The sequence below is a fragment of the Giraffa tippelskirchi genome, chromosome 2 (genome assembly GCF_054371585.1).
Source record: "Giraffa tippelskirchi isolate mGirTip1 chromosome 2, T2T-mGirTip1v1.2.pri, whole genome shotgun sequence".
Classification (NCBI taxonomy): domain Eukaryota; kingdom Metazoa; phylum Chordata; class Mammalia; order Artiodactyla; family Giraffidae; genus Giraffa; species Giraffa tippelskirchi.
This window is the reverse complement of record NC_137276.1, coordinates 66821593-66838044: the sequence shown is the minus strand read 5'-3', so window position 1 is coordinate 66838044 and position 16452 is coordinate 66821593. Positions and strand designations below refer to the sequence as shown.

The 16452-nt window shown below is 51.0% G+C and overlaps 1 protein-coding gene across 3 annotated transcripts in view; it reads left to right on the top strand.

Moving 5' to 3' along the window:
- Positions 1 to 11115, top strand: part of TSPAN15 (tetraspanin 15) — a 57767-nt gene extending 46652 nt beyond the window's left edge. For all 3 annotated transcript variants that reach the window (XM_081568379.1, XM_081568368.1, XM_081568360.1), the window contains 5 exons: positions 510 to 605; positions 3081 to 3197; positions 7432 to 7479; positions 9799 to 9915; positions 10313 to 11115. In XM_081568379.1, the coding sequence (XP_081424505.1) occupies positions 510 to 605; positions 3081 to 3197; positions 7432 to 7479; positions 9799 to 9915; positions 10313 to 10462 (528 nt within the window). In that variant the 3' untranslated portion in view covers positions 10463 to 11115. The remainder of the gene's footprint in view (positions 1 to 509; positions 606 to 3080; positions 3198 to 7431; positions 7480 to 9798; positions 9916 to 10312) is intronic.
- Positions 11116 to 16452: the final 5337 nt, after the last annotated feature.

Genomic DNA, 16452 nt, shown 5'->3' with positions numbered 1-16452 from the left:
TCCAGTCCTGTCTGGGCCCCTAACCAGAGCCGACACCTGCTCAGTGATCTGGGAAGAGTCAATCTCCCTCTCTGGGCCTCTTCATCTGTAAAAGACGAGCTTACATAGGAAAGAAGAGTGGAGGGGGGCTAGAGGGCAAAGGGAAGGTTCCAGTGCAGGCCTGTCTTTAGTTACAGTAGAAGGAGCACCTGGGCAGCCAAGTCCCAGCCCTGGCCTGGCTCCTTTAGAATGGTGTCCCCCCGGCAGGGCCTCACCTTCTTGGGGCCTGGGTTGTCTGATCTGTAAAGGAATGGGGTGCGCCATTTCTGCCTCTGATGGGCACTGGGGACATGGAGAGGGTGCTTGTGCAGGGAGGTTGTGGGTGTGAACAGAGGTGCCCTGTGCAGGTCGGGGGGGGGGGGCTACCTGGGCAGGTGGACTCTCTGGTTCAATCCTGACTTCTGGGAAATCTTGGGTTGGACCCTGGGATTGTGTGCTCCTCCTCCTTTATAATTTCTCTGTCTACATAGACCATCGACTTTCTGAATGACAATATTCGAAGAGGAATTGAGAACTACTATGACGATCTGGACTTCAAAAACATCATGGATTTTGTTCAAAAGGAGGTGAGTCAGGTGCTTGGGGTCAGAGATCTGCCTCCCACATCCTTTGCTCTGCTCCCGCCCTCCCCCAACTTGGGACCCTGCTCAAGAGGGTGGGGGTGAGGGATCAGGTGGCTTATCCATCCCCATGTGGCTGGCCAAGTTGGGAATTGAGGGTGGGCCATGGACAGCCGCCAAGGGTGGGGATGCCAGGACATGCCTGGCCCAGAATATAGTTGTCCTGCCTGTTCCTTTCTGATTACACAAACCCTCCCCTTCTGAAAAAAAAAAGAACAAGGTCAGAGGGAGCTACAAACCACATGACAGAGTCTCAGGGTGCCCCTCTCCAGTGGGCAAAGAATCTCCTTCTTTGAGGTGGGAGTGACCTTCAAGCCACCCAATTCAAAGTTTTCTCTGCCGAGACACTTCGGGAACAGGGAGCTCACTCCCTTGCCAAATCAAGGACAGCCCTGATGGGGACAGAGCTCTTCCCCGGTTCCATTTCCCCTGACTGGGGAACCGAGCACGTCTTCTCCTTTTCTCCGACGGCACTTCTTTGAATGTGATGATTGTCATCCCTCCTTCCCATGGTCCACCCAAGTCTGTGGGTGTAACGGTAATAGCAGTGCTTGCTGCTGCCCTCGGGGGTTTCTCCACACCAACCTCACTTAGTCCTGAGCCTCAGGCTCCACATCTGCCCCATTGGGATGCTGATGGTCCCTTCTACTTAGTGTCGCTATGAGATTTGCCTTGATTTATTTCAGAGGTGGTTAGAGCAGGGCTAGGCATGTGGTGAGACTAAGTCAGCATCAGCTGGGGTGATCACTGTCTGCCTGTCCTCCTAGGTGAGGATGAGTGGAGTTTGAGAGCTGAGGGCCTCCTCAGCCCTAGCAGCGCTTCTTGGGACATGAGCTCGGGGGCGTCAGCTGACCTGATCCCCGTGCTAGCCCTCAGTGGGGGACCAACATCTCCCTGCACCCGGGGCCATCCATAGTGGCCACTCCCTTGGCTCAGGCCTTCTCTGTAGTCATAACAGGTGCAGCCTCTGGGAGGCCCTTCTCTGCCAGGGATGCGCCTGCCAGCTCTGGCCATCGGGCGGGGCAAGATGTTTTTATTGGAACCAACCTTCCGCTGGCTTGCGAATTTCATTTCTCCCAGGGTGGAATGGCGGGATGACTCATGCTCACTGGGCACCTGCTTGGGGCCAGGTCCTGTGCTGAGTGCTTCACGCTTGGCTTATCTTTGTACTTCTCAGCTCAACTGTGCAAAGCTGGCATTGCTCTTCCTGCATTACAGTTGAGCCTCTGAGGCCCAGAGAGGCTGATTGACTTGCCCAGAGTCACACAGCATGGAGTGGTGGTATGAGGATTTGAACGCTGGCCTGTCAGATGGCAGAGTAAATGCTCTTTGCATGGTACCCCACAGAGGCACTTCCTGGTCCCCTAGACTGATAGCCTGAAAGGCTCTATGGAGACTCTGAAAGGGCATCTACTTTGTTTCTACTAGAACCTCTGACTGTAGCACTCCCCTGGTTAAACCCTCCAATAACTTCCTGTCACTAAGGATACTATCCCCATTCCCTGCTTATTCTGGCTGACAAAGCTTTCATGGTCTGACCTCAACCCCTCTACTCTTGCTCACTCTGCTCCAGTTATGCCTGCTGCTGAAATATCGATACAACTAACTCATCTCCGTGTGGGGTCTTGGCATGTCTTGACTGTTTTTTTCCTGTTGTTCATATTTCTGATTAAATGAGATGTCATCAGGCCTTTCCCGACCTCCTGCCTCCTTCCCCCATTTGCCATATCCCTGGTACCCAGCACTGCCTCACACCCTTTTCACGTGGTGATTCCTCTTGGTTTTTGGGCACACAGAGCAATGCCCAGCACACAGCCGCATCCCAGTGGAGTAACTGTTTCCCCCAGGCGTTGGCATCTATACAGGGGGACATGCAGGGCAGAGCTCAGCCAAGGGGAAAATGACGCCAGCTGTGCCATCACTTCAGTCCTGAGCCCTGGCCAGGGTGTGTCTTTATGCCCCTTTGCTAAGGGTGGGACAGGCAGAGCTGGGTGGGTGAGCAGGTCAGTGTGGTTCAGGGGCCCCTGGGTTGTGGGGCTCCCCTGGAATCCTAGTCTCTGGGACTTTAAAGGCCAGGTCCCCGGGTGGAGCACCTGTACTGGGGATGTGAAGATGGAGTCCAGCTGGCAAGGAAGAGCTTTCCCTCCAGTGTTTAGTCACACCCACGATCCCACCAAAAGGCTACCCAGCCTTGGCTTGCATGCCTCCCAAGTGACGGGGTGCTCACTACCTCCTGGGCCACTGTTCTGCTTTTGTTGAGCCCTGACCTGTAACAATGCCTCACATGCTCCCCATAATGCCTCCTACCTGGGTGACCTGCATCGTAAATCACATCATCCCCTGGCTGGGCCCCTCCCTCGTGTCTGCCCGGGGACCTTGGTGGTGACGGCAGCTCTCTTCCCCACTTGCTTCCTCCCTCAGTTTAAGTGCTGTGGCGGGGAAGACTACCGAGATTGGAGCAAAAACCAGTACCACGACTGCAGCGCCCCTGGACCCCTGGCCTGTGGGGTGCCCTACACCTGCTGCTTCAGAAACACGGTATCCACTGCTCCTGGAGCCTCCTGGCTGGTCAAATGCTTCTCTCACCTTTCAGGACAGGGGTGGTGGGGCTGGATAGGAGGGGTAGGCAGGAGGTGGTGGTCCTTGCCGAGGCTTCCTGAGCCTCAAGGGCTACTGAATGGGGTGAATCTGGGGGTAGAGGATGGGGAAAACTTGTCTTATTAGTAACACTTGTTGATATCTATTGAGCTCTTACCACGTGGTGGCCTGTTCTAGGTTCTATAGTTGTTTTAAGTCATTAAGTCCTTTCAACAACCCTGTGAGGTAGGTATGGTTATTTCACCCACTATACAGATGAGAAAACTGAGGCACCAAAACGTGAGGTTCTTGGCTCAAGGTTGCTAGAGCTAGGATGAAATTCAGGCAGCTGTTGTCAGAGCCATGCCCTGGACTACTGTGCGTGCCAGGGGAAGAGTGGGAGAGAGTCCAGGTCGGGGGGCTTAGCAGGGTGGCTGGCTTGGCAGCCATAGCCGGGGGCCAGGGCAGGGCCTGCACTTTGCTGGTGGACTTTGGGCTTGACGTCCTGGTGATCATCAGCAATGAAGTGCTTGGAAGCAGCCTGGTGATGTAAATGCCAGTCTCCACCTCTCCCCAGTAGGATCCTCTCAGCTCTGTTGCCTCCTTGGCCACTTGGGAGGCTGCCCTGTGCCATCACTGCTAATAAATGAGAGGCTTGGTCAATCCTATGTTTGACTAATGTGTCCAAAAGCCGCCTGGTTTCTGGATTGGAATGAGGCAGGGAGTTTTGCAATTACTCATGCCTTGAAGAGTCATGGAAAATTTCTCTTCTGACATCTCCACCATTCTGTGCCCACTGCTGGATTCTGTAAACTGAGCAGCTGCTGGTGGGGGTGGGGGCCTCACCCATGACTCAGGGAGCCAGTGCCAAGTGCATGAGCCCAAAAAGGCTTGGCCAGGAGGGAAGGTTTGTTTGGAATTTGGAGCTGCCATTTTAGGGTAGCTCTTTGCACAGGGGGAGTGCTGAGGAGGAGCCCAGGGTTTTCAGAGAGGCCTGTGTGTGTGTGTGTGTCGGGGGGTGGGGGAGGTGACTCTGAATTTCATCATCCAAGGCAGTGGCACCTGAATGTCCAAGTTGAGATGTGAAAGCCCAACTTGCATTCGTTCATTCATTCATTCATTCAACAGGTATTTACTGAGGACCAGCCAGATGCAGTTCTATGTTCTAAGGATACAGGAAACACACAGAGAACTCTCTGCCCACATGGAGCTGACATTCTTTCTAGTGGAGAAAGCTAATAAGCAAAATAAATAAGTAAAAGAGATAATATTCTAAGAGATGATAAATTCTAAGGAGAAAAATAAAACAGGGGCATGGAGGATTGCATTTTAGATACTGAGAAGGTTGGTTCTCAATAAAACCCTGAAAGAAGTGAGGGAGTAAGCCATGCTATCTGGGGATGGGAATTCCTGGCAGAGAAGAGCAAGTGCAAAGGGCCCGAGGTGGGACTTGCCCTTGTGAATTTGAGAAACAGCCCAGAGACCAGCTCCAGTGTGGCTGGAGCAGAGTGAGCTTGGGAGAGGATAGTTGTAGATGAAGTCAGAGGTCATGGGTACCCTGAAGGTCATGATCAGGACTTTGGTTCCCTTGAGCGACAAGAAGTCAAGTGACAGGGCTTTAGTGGACGAGTAGCAGATCTTCCTTAGGCTTTACCAGCACCACCCTGTCTGCTGTGGTGGCAGAGGTGACATGGGCAGTCCGGTTAGGGGCTAGTGCAGTGATCCCAGTGTCTCAGCCAAGGCTGTCTAGAAAGCGGGCTCTGAGATGCTGGTTAGTGAGCAGAAAGCTTAGTAGGTGTGCTCAGGCTTGACACCTGTAACGGAGGGGATAGAAGCTGGGCTGGGCAGAGGGAGAGGTTGAGCAATGATGCGGTCTCAGTGGGGGCCTCAGCCAAATCCACAGGAATGTCCTGGGATGATCCTGCAGAATTGTCCCATATTGGGGTGAGATGGGCAGGTCTTCATACCTCCACATTCAGCAGGCATTACATGAGTTTAGTGTTTCACTCAGGAAGGGACTTGCTAGCTTGTTTAGCAGAAAAACAGAATCAATAGGGTGTGTGTGTGTGTGTAAAGAGATTTATTATAAGAAATTGACTCACAGAATTATGGAGACAGGCAAGTCCCAAGATCTACAGAGTGAGTTGGCAAGCAAGAGCCCCAGGAGAGCCAACAGTTTACTTCCAGTCTGAGTCCACAGGCCTAATAACCAGGAGAGCTGATGATGTAGTTCCTGTTTGAGGCTGGCAGCCTCAAGGCCCAGGAAGAGCTGATATTTCAGTTCAGGTTTGAAATCAGACAGGAAGAATTCTTCCTTACTTAGGGGAAGGGTAGCCTTTTTGTTCTATTTAGGCCTTCGACTGATTGGATGAGGCCCACTCACATTAGGGAGAGCAATCTGCTTTACTCAGCCTACTGATTTTAATGTTGCTTTCATTAAAAAATGCCCAGAATAATGTTTACCTAGATATCTAGGTCAGTTCCCCTCCACCTCTGGGGCCTAGAGAAGAGTTTTTTGGCTCCAGGTGTAAGGGAGGCCTCTGCCATAGCATGTCTGTTCCCCAAGGGCATGAGCTGTGGTTCTGCCTTCAGATCTGGAAGCAGCACAATGAATAGTAAAGTTACTCTTGTCACCTTCTTACGTATCATACAGTTTACTTATTTATTATGTTCGTTGCCTATCTCCCTTCCTAGAATAAAAGTTCCATGAAGGCAAGGATCTTATTTTGTTCTTCTGTATTCTCAACACCTAGAACAGAGAATGGTACATAATTGATGCTCAGTGTCTGTTCAGTAATGATTGAATGAGTGAACAAATAGGACAGGAAGCACCTGCTCCCATCATGCGCTCACACATCTACTACCCAGGCTGGACCTCCTCCACTGGGGTCATGTTCATGGCCTGGAGGGGCCACTGATGCTGACTGACGTGAGGTGAATCCTGGGTGTTTTGGGGTCTGAGGGTTCCTGGGGGACAGTCTAGACTGAAGGAGGTTATTTTGCCCACACATCAAGCCTTGACGTTTAGACTGATCTAGATGACGTCTGAGGTTCAACCCATGCTTTTAGAAAGAGTAGCAGCCCTCCTGGCCTTCCAGGGTCTGGGATTGTGTTTAAGGTCAGTCCAGCCAGCGTGCCCTGCCCTTGGATAATCATTTTATGTATATATCTTACTTTATATTCAAAACATCCCCATGGGGTACATTCAGAGATTAAGATTGCTTTATTGAAGAGTCCGGGGAACGTATCCATTCATTCATTCAACAAGTCCTTATTGAGTGCCTCCATGTGCCTGTCCCTCAGCGCCACACCTAAGGTTGGTCACAGAGCTCCTAAGTGGCAGAGCAGGGCCTGGACTGGGCAATGTGATGCCAGAGCCCACACTGGCCACTCTGCCCTCCTACATCACTGCTGGCACCTGTGCCACCCGGATCCCACAGTAGCTGTCACTTAGATGTGGACGGGTAGGACATCGAGGTCTCTCTCACCTTCTAGAAAGCAGAGGAGACTCCACAAGGGCTCAGGCTGTGATGGTAAGTGCCCCTGCCAGCCCTGTGACCTAGGTTGGCTGGGAAGAGATTTGATGATCCCAGGGCCGACTACAGCTTCCACTATGCCCAGATTAGTCAGCAGCTGGAAGCTCCTGAAGGTAGCTCTCTTCCCGGGAAGGAGGTTGAGCAGCCCTGCTGGTGGGTGGTGGTCTGCAGGGGCCAGGAAGTGTGGTCAGAGGCCTGGCCTTGCCCTCAGGTAAACCCCAGCTGGCCAGGGGCCTAGCTGTGGCCTGGGATTTTCTTTCACAAGAGCCAACAGACTGGGAGCGGCCCAATCCTGACCTCAGCACATGACCATCTCAGCAAAGCAAGGTTCTGGCGGCTGCAACGGAAGAGCCTGGGGCTGTGCCCTTTCCTCTGGGCTCCTAGGCTGCCGCTGGTGGAGCAGCCGCTGGTGGGCCTCCCACCCAAGAGCCATAGAACTGGTCTTCCCACCTTTTCTCCCTGGGCATTTCTTGGATCCAGGAGATTAAGATACAGACTTGAACCAGGCAGCTGGGATGGGAATCTCAGCTCCATTCGTACTGGATAGTGCAACTCTCTACGCCTCAGTTTTTTCATCTGTAAAAATGGGGGAGCGGTAGATAAGTGTCTTCTGCAGCAATCACCATGTAAGTGTTAGCTAATACACATTTCTATTTCAGACGGAAGTTGTCAACACCATGTGTGGCTACAAAACTATCGACAAGGAGGTAATGTCTTTGAAATCTCTTCAAAGCCAGGGACTGCCTATGTTTTTTGCCCCTATTTAGACACAAAAGGACTTGGGGAGCAAAGAATCCCCACCAGGTTGGGAGAAGCTGGCTGCCAGAGTTGACTGAGCAACCAATGTGTGAGGCCACCGTGCCCTTGTCAGTGCCCTCAGTGTGTCCCCATGCCCAGCTGCGTTCACCAGCCCGCCTCTGCCCTTGGAGCTGCCAGTTTGCAAATACATACTTGCTCCCTCGCCTGGGACCCAGGAATCCCTGGGGGAAGAGAGTCTTTGGCTGGTACCTCCTGGGTCAGCTTCCTGGGCATTTCTCCTGGACTTGGAGAGAAGATGGGGTTGTGCTGAGAAGGGAGCTAAAAATAATGATGACTTGAGATGGCCTCTGAGCAGTGGTTCTCAAAGTGAGGTCCCCGGACTAGCAGCACCAGCAGCCCCAAGGAGCTTGTCAGAAACGTGCACTCTTGGGGTGGGGCCAGCAGATGACTCTGACAAACATTAAAGATGCTGAACCACAGACCAGCAGTGGTTCTCCAGACATGGGACCCAATGGCTAGTTTTTATAATAAACACTTGGTAATGCCCTATTTGGGCTCCCCAGGTGGCACTAGTGGTAAATAACTCGCCTGCCAATTCAGGAGACGTAAGAGATGCAAGTTCGATCCCTGAGTCGGGAAGGTCCCCTGGAGAAGGGCATGGCAATCCATTCTTGCCTGGAGAATCCCATGGACAGAGGAGCCTGGCGAGCTACAGTCCATGGGGTTGCAAAGAGTCAGGCACCACTGAAGTGACTTAGCATACACAATGCCCTATTGTTATTTGTTATTCCAAAATGACACTCACAGATAATATAAGCTACCTACTTATACACCTAATTCCAAAACAAGTGGCATAATGATTTGAGATAAGTGAAAGCGTGAAAGTGAAAGTCACTCAGTCATGTCCAACTCTTTGCAACCCCATGGATTATATGATCCATGAAATTCTCCAGGCCAGAATACCAGAGTGGGTAGCCTTTCCCTTCTCCAGGGAATCTTCCCAACCCAGGGATCAAACCCAGGTCTCCCGCATTGCGGGCAGATTCTTTACTGGCTGAGCCACAAGGGAAGCCCAAGAATACTGAAGTGGGTAGCCTATCCCTTCTCCAGTGGATCTTCCCGACCCAGGAATGGAACTGGGGTCTCCTACATTGCAGGTGGATTCTTTACCAACTGAGCTATGAGGGAAGCCCCTGATTTGAGATAAAGGGAGAAATAAGATAAAATGATTTATAACCATATACTGTATTTCAACATGTAAATGCTTAGGTGCTAGATAGAAACAGCATAAGACAGCAAAGTTATCATGTGTTTGCACTGCCAGGGCCTTCTGTTACCTAGGAGGGGTGTTGTGTGGGCAACTTGCATAGCATGGGCATATTTTTCGCCATGGACATGGTTTTTAAAATGGTGAACAATTCTTGATAAGTTCAGTTCAGTTCAGTTCAGTTGCTCAGTCGTGTCCGATTCTTTGCGACCCCATGAATCACAGCACGCCAGGCCTCCCTGTCCATCACCAACTCCCGGAGTCTACCCAAACCCATGTCCATCGAGTCGGTGATGCCATCCAGCCATCTCATTCTTGATAAAGTTCCAAACAAAATAGAATTTAATTATTCCTTAGTTTACCTATTTCTGTTTCTGTAGAATTCAATATATAGTAAAGCCAAGAAGAAAACACTGCGGTTTTTATGAGTTAGGCTTTGGGCTCAGATAATTATGGATGGGTTATCACCCATCCAGATGCCCTGGGGACATCTAAGAGGCAGGTAGTCTGGGTGGCTGTCCCTCAATAAGGATTGCCCTGAGCTCTGTAGTCCTTCAGCCCCCATCCTTATCTCTGTGACAAGCATAAGTGCCACCACAATGTCAGCAGGCTCTCTAGGGAACAGTATTGCCTGTTGAAAGGCTTCCACTGGTAGTTCAGCTAGTAAAGAATTTGCCCGCAATGCGGGAGACCTGGGTTCGATCCCTGGGTTGGGAAGATCCCTTGGAAAAGGGGACGGCTACCCACTCCAGTATTCTGGCCTGGAGAATCCCATGGACAGGAGCCTGGCAGGCTGTAGTCCATGGGGTCACAAAGAGTCAGACACGACCGAGCGACTTTCACTTTCTGTTGAGACTCTGTGGTTTAGAGTCAACTTCTCAGGTTGCGTATGAGAAAACTGAGGCCCAGAGAGGCTGAGGGATTCGCGGGGGCCTGGGGTGAGTGGCAGAGTTGGGACTGGGGCTGCCAGGCAGGTGCTCAGCCAGGCTCCTCCCTGCAGCGCCTCAGCGTGCAGAACGTCATCTACGTGCGGGGCTGCACCAACGCCGTGCTCATCTGGTTCATGGACAACTACACCATCATGGCGGGCCTCCTGCTGGGCATCCTGCTCCCCCAGGTGGGCTGGTCCCCCCTCCACCAGGGAGGGGAGCGGGGGTGGGGTGGGGAGGCTGTGGGCCGGGATGGTGTGTGGCTTGGTGATTACAGAGTGCAGAGGAGGGACAAAAACTAGGGTGAAGAGGGCTCGGGTACGCTGGGCTCAGCCAGTGAGGGCTGGGGGACTGGAAAGAGAGGGCGAATGGCCCAGATAGTGAGTGACATGGCTGGGGTGGCGAGAGGAACCCCAGCTTGGAGGGGCTTCTGCTGATGGGGCACCTGGAGGGTCTCTGGGATCTCCTGGGAGGGGCAGAGGAGGGCCCGCGCTGGGGCCACTGGGGTGGTGGGGCCTGGGCACTGCCAGGCAGGGCCACCCAGATCCCCAGCAGGCCCTCCCCGACCCTGCGCCTTCTCCTCAGTTCCTGGGAGTGCTGCTGACATTCCTGTACATCACCCGGGTGGAGGACATCATCACGGAGCACTCTGTCACCGACGGGCTCCTGGGGCCTGGCCCCAAGTCCGGCACGGAGGCGGCAGGCACGGGGTGCTGCATGTGTTACCCCATTTAGGGCCGTGGCCTGGGCATCGGCTCCAGAAGGACCGTGACAGGACAGCTCTGCTGAGGCCACGTCAGGGGGCGGGTGGGGGGCCGGACAGGCCTGTGGCCCCTCTCTCCATACTCGGCACTGACCAAAGCCCCGGCTGTGTTTGCTCAGGGCTCCCAGACCACTGCGTGTCGGGAGGCGGAGCCCCTCCCCAGCTGCGGGACTCTGTGCCTGCCCACCCTGCTGGGCGTGGGGAACCGGCCGCCCCTTGTCCAGGCTCCGGCCGCGGGGAAGGGGGAGCTCAGCGCTGGGCTCCAGGCCCACTTCATTTTTGGTAGTGCCTTGGCCTTGGGGTTTGGGCCCTTGAAGGCAGTTTTGTACTGACTTGTAACCTGGGAGCGAGGAGACACACGTGCCCCGTGGTGAAGAGGGGAGGGGTGCAGTCCTCACCCCTGAGGCCAGGGTGGGCCTGTTTCTCAGCCTCCCAGGTGCCTTGAGCCCTCCCCAGGGCTGCTGCTTTGCTGACCTGTTTTTTACATGATTTTTGTAACATTCATTTTGTACACAGTTAACAGGACTTTCCGACTAATCAAAGCTGGATGTTCCCTACCCCATTACAGTCTTCCCTCTCCAAGCCAGTTCATTAATCAGACAATAAAAATGTGATTTTTTTTTTTCTGGTTTTTCATTTGTGCTGTTTGGGTCAAGGGTGGGTGAAGAAAACCTCAGGTTGCGTGTGGAAGTCCCTCATTGGTGTGAAGATTGAAGGGGAGCCATCTGGAGCCAAGATTTGGGACAGTAGGAGATACTGAGGCTGGGAGGAGGGAGGATCACTGAGGCCGCCTGCTCCCTGCTTGGAAACACCTCCCCCATCCTTTGGTGTTGCTGCTTCAGGAAATGGCTTTTCCCAGCTGTGCTTGTGGGCTGGGCATGGAGCCTCTCCTGCCTGTCATTCCTGCTGAGAATTCACTGTGGGACCTCAGGGAAAGAGGCAGTGATGACAACCTGTTTTACAGGCTGGGAAACTGAGGCCAGGCCACCGTGGCATTGGTCTCCACTTCCAGGAAGTGGAACAGATTGGAACTAGGAAAGTCAGGAGTCCAGGAGGGAGCAGTGCCCTCAAATCCGCCTGTGGCCATTGGGCTATAGAACTAAAATGATTCTCCTGCTGTAAACAGCCCATTGTTCCCAGGGCCTGGGGTGGGGCTGGACATTGCTCACCATTAGCAAAGGGTGGTGGGTGCTTGTCGCCCCCTGCTGGAGCCTGCAGGACCTGCATGGATCAGTCCGCCGAAGCCTTCCTGCCCCAAGACCTGGGTTCTAGATTTGCTCTGAAGTTTTTAGTAGCCAGAGCAATAGAAATAAACAGCATGAGCCCCAAACCTGAAGAAATCAGTTTAAGAGTGTTAAGGGAACTGCCCATCACACCCAGCATTTACATAGTGGCCATATGTACAAGCCTGCATTGTCTGACATGTGTGAAAGGGCAGAAGAGGGCTATTTTTTAAAAGGATAGAATAATAACAAGCACATCAGTGAGCACACTCTGTCTCAGAAACTTGTCTAAGCACAGGTATCAACCCCTTTCGCCCTTACAGCTATATATGGTAATTCTTGCTATCTCCATTTTATTGATGGAGAAACTGAGGCATGTTGTGGTTAAGTAACTTGCCCAAGGCACATGCTGGTAAGTGTCAAAGCCATGACGTAAACCTGGGTGGAATCTCCCTTGCACTCAGCCCCTCTGTTCCACTGCCTCCATTGCCTCGTGTGGACACATGGTACTAAGCATGAGAAACCAGTGATAGTTGCTACTACAGCTGTCTCCAGGGGGTGGTGATTGCAGCCGCTGCTGGAGTCTCTGCCTGGTCCCCATTTTGACCAATGCACACAAGACCAGGTCAGACTCTGCGGCTGGTGGCCTCATGGCTGTTCTCCGAGGATTCTCTTTGTGCTCAGTAGGGGTGACAGCTGCCTTGGGGACAGCAGGATGGCAGAGGCACTGAGGGGGTTGGGACAGCACAGAGTCTGCTTATCCAAAGTCACTTTACCCTGGTACTTGTAAGTCTGTGGTTACCTTGTCCTCTCTCTTTTCACCACTGCTTACCAACACCCCCAGGTCCCACTGTTGCTTCTGTGGATCAGGGATCACAGATTGGTGCCCACAGGTGGCTGAGCTGCTGTGGACACTTAGCTCTTCTTTTTCTTCCAAACCTCAGCCACTCACATCTCCAGAAAGCAAACAGAAGCCACAGAGAGGACTTTTTCAGTCCTGTGGTTGGGGTGCCCCTGATTTGCACCCTTCATGCTTCCAAAGCAGTTATATCATCCTAACCTCTCATCACACAAGGATGGAAGAATGACCTTCAGAATGAGTCCTTTTCCCTCACCATGGCACACAGACAAAATGATGATCTTAATGCAGCCTGCAATATCCATGAAGCTGGGGGAGATTTGTAGGCTTTGATTTTGGACTTTTTTGTTGTAATTTATTTATAAGAAAAAACAATAAAATGCATTAAGGAAGATTGGGAAGTGACAAATATATCACTAATGAAACCATCACTGCAATCAAGATAATGAACAATCTATCATGCTGAAAAATCTCTTGTCCCTTGGTGATGCTTTCTTTACGGCCCTCCTCACCACCCCCTGTCCCATCTCCAGGCAACCTTGAATCAACTTTCTGTCTTTATACACTATTTTAAATTTTCCAAAATTTTATATAATGGATTCATACAGCATAGACTCTTCTTTTTGTCTGCTTTTATTTTTGCTCAGCATAATTATTTTGAGCTTTATCCATTTCATGGCATAAATCAGCAGTCCATTCCTTTATATTGCTGAGTAGTATTCCTTTGTGTGGATATGCCATTGCTTATCCATTCACCTATTGATGGACATTGGTATTGTTTCCAGTTTTTGGTTATTGTTAATACAGATAAAAGCTGTATTCATTCATGTACCTGTATTCATATACATATATACTTTCATTTCCCTTGGGCAAATATCTCAGAGGGGAATAGCTAGATCATATGCTAAGTGTATGTGTAGGTTTATAGGAAACTGTCAAAATATTTTCCAAAGTGATTGCTTGATTTTATATCCCCACCGCAGTGTAGAGTCCCAGTTCCTCTACCTCCTTGCCAGTATTTGGTATGGCAGTCTTTTAAATTTTGGTCATTCTAATGGGTGTGTGATGGTAAATCATTGTGGTCTTATTTTGCATTTCCTTTTTTTGTCAACATATATATATATAAATTGAAGCATAGTTGGTTTACAATATTGTGTTAATTTCAGGTATACAGCACAGTTACACACATATAACTGATAATATAGTATAATATAAATATATTGTTTTTCAGATCCTTTCCCCTTACAGCTTATTACAAAAATTATTGAGTAGAGTTTCCTATGCTATACAATAAGTCCTTGTTGATTAGATGTTTTATATATAGTAGTGTGTGTATGTTAATCCCAACCTCCTAATTTATCCTTCCTTCCCCCTACCCTCCATCTTTGAAAAGATGACTCCTTCTTTGGGTGACTTCTCTCCACGCAGAGTGTCAATTAAGTAACAACTGCCTCTTTTTCATGTTTGTTATTCACCAGCTCTGTGCTCATCTCTTCACCTGTAATAATGGTGTATAATAACCAAGCTATGGAAAGGGGGATTGGGATCAGAAGGGTTGAGGAACATGTCTAGGGTCCCCCATCTAGTAAGTGGTACTACCAGGATGTGAAAACATGTGTGAGCCCGGCATTGGAAGTCCTACCTACCATTCTGGCCTCATCCCTGACCCTTGCTGCTATCAGCAGGTCCCTGGACTTAGCCAGTTCATTCTTAACTCACATGGTTCTACCTATCATCTCACCAGAAAGATCCAGCTCTCAACTCTTCCATATTCTCTCTCCCCATTTTCTTAGTGTCTCACTTCAATTCTGTGTGTTCAGTTTAGTTCAGTCACTCAGTCGTGTCTGACTCTTTGTGACCTCAAGACTGCAGCACGCCAGGCTTCCCTATTCATCACCAACTCCCGAAGCTTACTCAAACTCATGTCCATAGAGTCGGTGACGCCATCCAACCATCTCATCCTCTGTCGTCCCCTTCTCCTCCTGCCTTCAATCTTTCCCAGCATCAGGGGCTTTTCCAATGAGTCAGTTCTTCACATCAGGTGGTCAAAGTATTGAAGTTTCAGCTTCAGTATCAGTCCTTCCAATGAATATTTGGGACTGATTTCCTTTAGGGTGGACGGGTCGGATCTCCTTGAAGTCCAAGGGACTCTTAAGAGTCTTCTCCAACACCACAGTTCAAAAGCATCAGTTCTTCGGCGCTCAGCTTTCTTTATAGTCCAACTCTCATATCCATACATGACTCCTGGAAAAACCATAGCTTTCACTAGATAGATCTTTGTTGGCAAATTAGTGTCTCTGCTTCTTAACATGCCGTCTAGGTTAGTCATAGCTTTTCTTCTAAGGAGCAAGCATCTTTTAATTTCATGGCTACAGTCACTATCGGAGAAGGCAATGGCACCCCACTCCGGTACTCTTGCCTGGAAAATCCCAGGGATGGAGGAGCCTGGTAGGCTGCAGTCCATGGGGTCGCTAGGAGTCGGAGACGACTGAGCGACTTCACTTTCACTTTTCACTTTCAAGCATTGGAGAAGGAAATGGCAACCCACTCCAGTGTTCTTGCCTGGAGAATCCCAGGGACGAGGAAGCCTGTTGGGCTGCCGTCTATGGGGTCACGCAGAGTCGGACACGACTGAAGCGACTTAGCAGCAGCAGCAGTCACTATCTGCAGTGATTTTGGAGCCAAAGAAAATAAAGTCTGTCACTGTTTTCATTGTTTCCCCATCTATTTGCCATGAAGTGATGGGACTGGATGCCATGTGTGTGGAAAGACTTATTTTTATGGTTACCTATTTTGCAGGTGGAGAAAACTGAGGCCAGGCTAGTAAACTGTATACCAAGTGGTTTCACCAGCAACCCCAGAACCTGGCTCCTTCCATGCTCCTGCCCTGCCTACCACCCCCCTGGGGTCTGGGACCTGCGCAGTAATATGGGGTTGATGGCTCTGGTGCCCAGGTCCTGGTTTCCCACAGTCTGAGCCCTTGGAGAGAGACTGATTTGCAATCCTGAGAGCCCAGGAAGGCAGAAAGCACGTCTCCTGGCAGGCCGCATATTGCCACTAAGTGGCGCTGCAGGCCCGCCCCTTGGAGCCCAGCAGGCAAACTCCACTGCTCTCTCTCCACACCCCGGACAGCCGTGCCGGCGCTATGGCGGTTGCTGGAGTGTGCCCTTCAGTCCCTACCTCAAGGAGCGGGCCGAAAGGTGAGCGAGTCTAAAATACTATAGGTATCTGCGTATAGTTGTTGTTGCTGTTGTTCAGTCGCTCAGTCGTGTCCGACTTTGCGACCCCATGGACTGCATCACTCCAGGCTTCCTAGTCCTTCACTACCTCCTGGAGTTTGCTCAAACTCACGTCCCTTGAGTCGGTGGTGCCATCCAACCATATCATCCTCTGTCGCCCCCTTCTCCTCCTGCCCTCCATCTTTCCCACCATCAGGGAGGGTCTTTTCCAATGAGTTGGCTCTGTGCATCAGGTGGCCAAAGTATTGCAGCTTCAGCATTAGCATCAGTCTTCCAATGAATACTCAGAATTGATTTGCTTTACGATTGACTGGTTTGACCTCCTTGCTGTCCAAGGGACTCTCAATAAATAATCCTTAACTGAGAAAAGGAGGCTGGATACTAACAAGAGGTTTCTCTTATTGACGGTCCTTTGGTCACTATGCGTGTGTGCGTATGGGCGGGGTGTACACTGTGCTGAGCACCCTCTAGTCTTCATCCTCTTCAGTCGTTGCAGCAGGGAGGCAGGCTCTTTATTCCCGTTTTGCAGGTGAGGAAACCGGGGCTGAGTCAGTTAGTGGCAAGAACCAGGATTTGAAGCGCTCTGCCCGCATCCTCTCAGGATCACCTGTTGGTCCAGTGCCGCCTCCCCGCCCACCTCA